Source organism: Mandrillus leucophaeus, unplaced genomic scaffold (genome assembly GCF_000951045.1).
Source record: "Mandrillus leucophaeus isolate KB7577 unplaced genomic scaffold, Mleu.le_1.0 Scaffold452, whole genome shotgun sequence".
Taxonomy (NCBI): domain Eukaryota; kingdom Metazoa; phylum Chordata; class Mammalia; order Primates; family Cercopithecidae; genus Mandrillus; species Mandrillus leucophaeus.
This window is the reverse complement of record NW_012104832.1, coordinates 324,767-331,361: the sequence shown is the minus strand read 5'-3', so window position 1 is coordinate 331,361 and position 6,595 is coordinate 324,767. Positions and strand designations below refer to the sequence as shown.

At 40.6% G+C, this 6,595-nt stretch overlaps 1 protein-coding gene across 2 annotated transcripts in view; it reads left to right on the top strand.

The window, feature by feature from the left end:
• Positions 1-3,454, top strand: part of CLDN11 (claudin 11) — a 15,711-nt gene extending 12,257 nt beyond the window's left edge. For both annotated transcript variants that reach the window (XM_011994321.1, XM_011994322.1), the window contains exon 3: positions 1,891-3,454. In XM_011994321.1, the coding sequence (XP_011849711.1) occupies positions 1,891-2,123 (233 nt within the window). In that variant the 3' untranslated portion in view covers positions 2,124-3,454. The remainder of the gene's footprint in view (positions 1-1,890) is intronic.
• Positions 3,455-6,595: the final 3,141 nt, after the last annotated feature.

Genomic DNA, 6,595 nt, shown 5'->3' with positions numbered 1-6,595 from the left:
TTCTCCCTGCCTCAGCCTCCTAAGTAGCTGGGATTACAGTTGCCCACCATCCATGCCTGGCTAATTTTTGTATTTTTTAGTAGAGACGGGGTTTTGCCATGTTGGCCAGGCTGTTCTTGAACTCCTGACCTCAGGTGATCCGCCCACCTCGGCCTCCCAAAGTGCTGGGATTACAGGTGTGAGCCACCATGCCTGGCCAATTTTAGCTTCTTAGATAATCTGTAAATAATTAATGGAGTGAATTATGGAGTGAATTTGGGCTGTTAGAAAGCCAATCTGGGCAATTCATAGCTTTTCAAATTAACTCTCTTCCTTCTGATTTCCTCTTGAGATCTATTCTTTTTAAGGATAGAGATCATATATTTTTATGTGTATCTATACCCAGCTTGTGGGAGTGGTTTAATCTATTGCAATAAGAATCTATGTTACGAGAAACACAAATGCAATGAGACTGTTTAAAAGGTCTTTCAAAATGGGTAAGACCAATCCTTTTTTCCATTTAGAACTAATATACAAGGCTGTTAGATTTGATTGCTTATGTTAAATTATATTTCTTCTCTGCGGGCATAGAGAGTAAGTTAGAAAATCACTCACCATGAGTAGAAATCAGAAAAAAGCTTGCAGAGTTGAAAGTGATAAGGGTATCCCTGGTGGCAAACGTCACACTGGCAGTGCAGTATTCTTTCTTAATTTGTTGATGGAAACCTCATTGTTATTATTATTATTATTGTTATTATTTTTCTGTCTGCCAACTTTAATGTGCCATCTCAACTTAAAGAGGTTTGGAGTTACTTTGTCTAGAGCTGTGTTGTTCAGTACAGTAGCCACTAGCTACATGTGGCCATTTAAATTAAAAGTAGTGAAAATTCAAAATTCAGTTCTTCATCTCACTAGCCTCATGACAAATGATCAATGGTCCCACATAACTTGTGGCTACTCCATTTGACAGTGCTGGTCTAGATATTTGAAAAAAATATAAAAAAGTCTGTATAGCCTCTTGCCTGCCCATGTTTTGTTACTTTGCTTATAAAGAGGTGAAAAACTACATGATGTATAAGCTATTTCTTATTTTACTCTATAAAATCAAAACCAAAATGAAGATTAGATTGATTGGTGCAAGACCAAAAGTAAAGTTCTACCATTTTGACCCCCGAATGGGTGAGTTTTTCTACTCCAAGGACTGTTCATTTGTGTGTTGGGATTTTGTGATCGTGAACAGCGTAATACAAACTTGAACCTTTATCTGGTACTCCATTTTCATCTAGCAACATTCACTACATCAAGAGAAATTTCATGCCTTCTCTAGATCTTTGTAATGTGAATTGACCAAACTGAGAAAATAGAGTGGAAAATTGAGGTGGCTGCCATCTCGTTTCTCATTTTTGAATAGCTCAGATAATTCAGCCATTCAACTGGTCTACATTGAGCACGTACTATTTGCCTCGTACCAAGGTAGACATAAGTAAGACGTGGACCCTACCTTCAAGGAACTCAGAGAGCTTACAATGACACATAGATAGGTAAAGCAATAATTATAATACAATTAGGTAAGTATATTAATTTTAGAATTATAACTAGATATGAAGTGTTGATATACAAGTAAATACAAATAAATATTTTTTGGACTTAAATGGTTTATTTTTAGGTCTTTACGTTGGAATTATTTTATTTCTGCCACCTGCTGAAAAAAATAAGGACCCAGCAGTCAGCTTCTTCTGCAGATGCCAACTGCTACATATTGGTTCAGTGTTGAGGGAGCAGAGCCGTGTGTATGGAGCTTTTTGGAGCTGGTTGGAAGCCACAAGTGTGTGTATGTGGAGTGAGTGGGCCTGCCCACGTGCTTGGTGTGTGATGGGTGCGCCCAGTCACGGCCTCTCCATGTCTCTCCAGCTCTCTGCGCCATTGTTGCCACCATCTGGTTCCCTGTGTGCGCCCACCGTGAGACCACCATCGTGAGCTTTGGCTACTCCCTGTATGCAGGCTGGATTGGTGCTGTGCTGTGCCTCGTGGGTGGCTGTGTCATCCTCTGCTGCGCTGGAGATGCCCAGGCCTTTGGTGAAAACCGTTTCTACTACACTTCGGGCTCTAGCTCCCCGACGCATGCCAAGAGTGCCCATGTATAAGAGGGCTGCCCGGCTGCCCACAGAGGTGCTGTAGATGCTGGGCTCAGGGCCCTAGGTTTGCTAGTCACAGTGTGGGGGAAGCCCACTCCTCTGCCAGGCTTAAAGCCAAAGGTCTAGAAAAGCATCCTGTCTGGCATTTTGTAGTCTTAACTTCTCTCCCTTTCCCCCATCTTTTGGTTGCCTTTAAAGAAATCTCTAGCTCAGATAATGCCCATACATTTTTTCTCATGGCGTTGCCAACTATTAGCTCTTTTCTTGGGCATTCCTTTGCTGTTTTATTAAAAAATATATTTTATATATTTTGTTTCTTTAAATTTCAAATGTTTTGCAAACATCACTGAGTTAGGTGGGGGTGGGGAAGAGAAATACAAGACACTTTTTTTTTTTTTTTAAATAGGGCCTCACTCTGTTACTCAGGCTGGAGTGCAGTGGTGTGATCTCGGCTCACTGTAGCCTCAACCTCCCAGGCTCAAGTGATCCTCCTGCCTCAGCCTCCCAAGTAGCTGGGACTACAGGCGTCCAACACTACACCCAGCTAATTTTCAAGTTTTTTGTAGAGATGAGGGCTCCCTATGTTGCCCAGGTTGATCTAGAACTCCTGGACTCAAAGTATCCTCCCGCCTCGGCCTCCCGAAGTGTTGGGATTATAGGAGTGTGTCACCGCACCGGCCAAGACACTTTTCAAACTGATACAGCTGACAATGGGAGCCTCATAAAGATGGCTTTTGTTTCTTCCCTTCAAGGTCATTTACTTGTACGAGACAGAAAAAGATAGCAATGGGGACATGGGATGCGGGAGGGAGGGGAATAGTGGAACTTTCTTTCCATGGGAAACTTTCCCTTTTGTAAGCTGAGGGCCAGGGGTAGGGATATTTTTTAGTTTGTGATTTTACATTTATCTGTACATACTTTTTCAAGATTGATCGTTTTTATAACCATGGTTTTCCTGAAATCCTCAATTCATCAATATGAAGGAAATGAACCACATAGACTTTATGCAATAAATAACAGTGCAAGTGAGTATAACTTTAATTGATGTTCCACAAAACATTTTTGATTTCAGGTTTGTATGATGTAGTTTTTAATCCTACATTTTCACATGCTTCAAACTAACACATTTTTAAAGCTTTCCCCCACTTTTCTCTCTATTTGCATTGTTAGCCATCTTGAAGTGATGTTGTTTAACATAAATTGTACTGTTGAATTTGGCTTTACGGGTGTAAACACTGATGGTATATCAGTATCTGAGACCCCAAACTCTCCAAATACTGATGGTGCATTTTATTCTTTAAGTGAAATCTGTGCAATAAAATAACAGACTGTCTGCAAAACTGGCCTTCGATCTTCTGTTGTATCCAAAGGTATCATTACTGATTAAAAAAAAAACTCATTAATCTCTACTGGTAATTTATAGGTATTTAGATCAGTGATTTCAAAAACAAGTAATTCTGCATTGCCTTGAATAATTAAAAAGTTATATTTTATTCACTGTATCGTGATGGTAATTTGTGGTCATGAACGCATAACCTCCGTGCTCTCTAGGTTTCTTCAGTGGGATGACTTTATGGCATCTTTAATCATCGATCAATGGGCAGCAATCAGAAACAAAGTTCTCAGCATTATGCAGTTAATGTCCTTCATCTACTCTGAACACTTAGTAAAGGAATTGATTGGCTAGGTATCAAAGGAGAATGAAAGAAACCTATTTTATTGGATCTTTAAGTAATAATATCTAAATACATTTCGTTCAAACATACATATGTAGCTGTTTGGACATTTTGGACAAAGACTCATTGAGTTGATTTTTATTTGTTTTCTGTTCCAGAAACTCTGTCAAGTTATGGGCCTGGTTTAAGAAAACACATTACAATCTATTTTGGCAGACTTCTTCCAAATAAAATACTAATTTCATTAGCTGATAGTAGAATAATTGGCAAACATTTCCTCTTTGGAAATACTAATTTGGGCTAGCCATTTTGCAGAAATTTGTGTAGTTTTGATTATAACCTGTTGGAAAGTATTTCTAAATTACTTATACATAAAACATAATCTTTTTTTGTTTGTTTTTTTGAGAAGAAGGCTCCCTCTGTTGCCCAGGCTGGAGAGCAGTGGTGCGATCTCACCCCCCTGCAAGCTCCGCCCCTTGCCCCTTGGGTTCAAGCGATTCTTGTGCCTCAGCCTCCCAAGTAGCTGGGACTACAGGTGTGTGTCATCACACCTGGCTAATTTTTGTATTTTTAGTGGAGACAGGGTTTTGCCATGTTGGCCGGGCTGGTCTGGAACTCCTGGCCTCAAGTGATCCTCCTGCATCAGCCTCCCAAAGTGCTGGAATTACAGGTGTGAGCTACCGCGCCTGGCCATAGAAGACAATTTTTATGTTAACTAAAATATTTGCTTAGCTGTAATATAGCTTTTGTAAGGATAAAAGTCATGTGACTACATTGGAGGACCCTCCCTACCTCATTAAAACTTGTCAGGGTATAACAATTATGAACCAGAAGGGAACAAAAAGCATTTGAGGGAGTGGACGAGGACGCTTCAGACCCCATGATCCCTTTCCTCACAACCGCCAGCTTGTGTCAGAAGTGTCATTAAGTGGGACTCCTCTCTTATGGATGTATTGACTCGCCCGCTCCTTCCCTGAGCTGCTGCTTGCTTTCTCTCATAAGGGGGCTGCTTTTCCCTTCAGTGTAAGAAGAGAGACTCCCAAATCTCTCCTAGCTGACCATTCCCTGACTAATGAGGGAATCCCAGTTTGGAGGTCATAACTCTAGTGTTAGGTTTACTATCAGTTTGATGGAGGAGAGGTTGATGTGCCTCTAGAACAGTACTGTCCACTAGGAATACGATGTGAGCCGTGTATATAATTTAAAATTTTCTAGTAGTCACATTTCAAAAGCTAAAAATAGACAAGGGAAATTAATGTATTTTATTTGATCCAGTACATCCAAAATATTATCATTTCAATATGTAATCAGTTGATGAGATATTTCACACCCTTGTTTTTGTATTGTCTTTGGATTCCAGCGTGTATTTTACACTTGCAGCACGTCTCCATTTACACTAGCCACATTTCAAGTGTTCAGTAGCCACTCGTGGCTGGAGGCTTTTGGATTGGACAGCACAACTGTGGAACAACAGGTTCTGTCTCAGTAACCATCAAGAGGATCAGTCTTCATTATCTTATCTGCTCTCATTAGAGTCCCATGAGAACTTGGCAATTATAATTTATTGAATAATTATAATAAATGTTCACCTAGGTGAAGGCAATGGCCCCCAATCACGTGTAAAATGGCAGGCTTAAAGTACTCTGTCTAAGTAACAGGGCAAAGGGAATTCACACTATTGAGACCTGCATGTGTTAGGAGCTTCATACATTTCATCCTCCCCATGGTCCCTATTGTATAGATGACAAAAATAGCATGTGGAGAGTTTAGGTTGTCAAGATCATATAGCCAGTACGTAAACGAAAAGGGATTTAAGACTATGTAACTCTAAAGCCCGAATTGTCCAATTTAAGAATCATGGCTAGGGCTGGGCGCAGTGGCCCATGCCTGGAATCCTAGCACTTTGGGAGGCTGACGGGGGCAGATTGCCTGAGCTCAGGGGTTCAAGACCAGCCTGGGCAACACGGTGAAACCCTGTCTATACTAAAGTGCAAAAGAAATTAGCTGGGTGTGGCAACTTGCATCTGTCGTCCCGGCTACTCGGGAGGCTAAGGCAGAAGAATCGCTTGAACCTGGGAGGCGAGATCACGCCAGTGTACTCCAGCTTGGGCGACAGAGCGAGACTCCGTTTCTCTTAAAAAAAAAAAAAAAAAAAAAAAGGAATCACAGCTAGAGATTCACTCTCTTCATTAGGGTGGGGAGCCAAGAATCTGCATTATTGTTGTGTACCCTCAGTGATTCTTATAAGGTAGTCCCCACACTACACTTTGAGAAACAGCAAACAAAAGGACTTCTTTCTCAAGCCTTTCTGTAAGCGCGACTCCATGTCCTCCCTGGTCTCCTGTTTGATGGTCATTGGAGATGAGATGATTTTGAGAATCACACCATACTTTACTCTCTCTCTTTAGCCTGTTCTGAAGAGACCACATGCAGGGGATTTTTGGTTTGAAAATGAAACAGTCCGGCTCATGCTTTCCAAGAATTTGATAGAAACCAAATTAGAGAGAAAAGAATGTTTCAAGGCAATCTCTGAATCTAGGGATGTTAGTTACAATGACAGTAATAAAAAAGAGAAGATTGTGTGCTTAAAGAATACAAGTTACATATTTGTGCTGAATTGGTTTGGGTTAACAATAGAACAAGGTTTGGTTGTATCTTGCCCTGCTTTTTTTTTTTTTTTTTTTATTAAAAAGAAATCTGCATGTCAGTGTTTCTCTATACAATGTACACAATGTGAACTGCAACATCTTAAATGTTTGGCAGGACATTCATGCTCATGACATCACATGCTGAGAGGACAGGGAG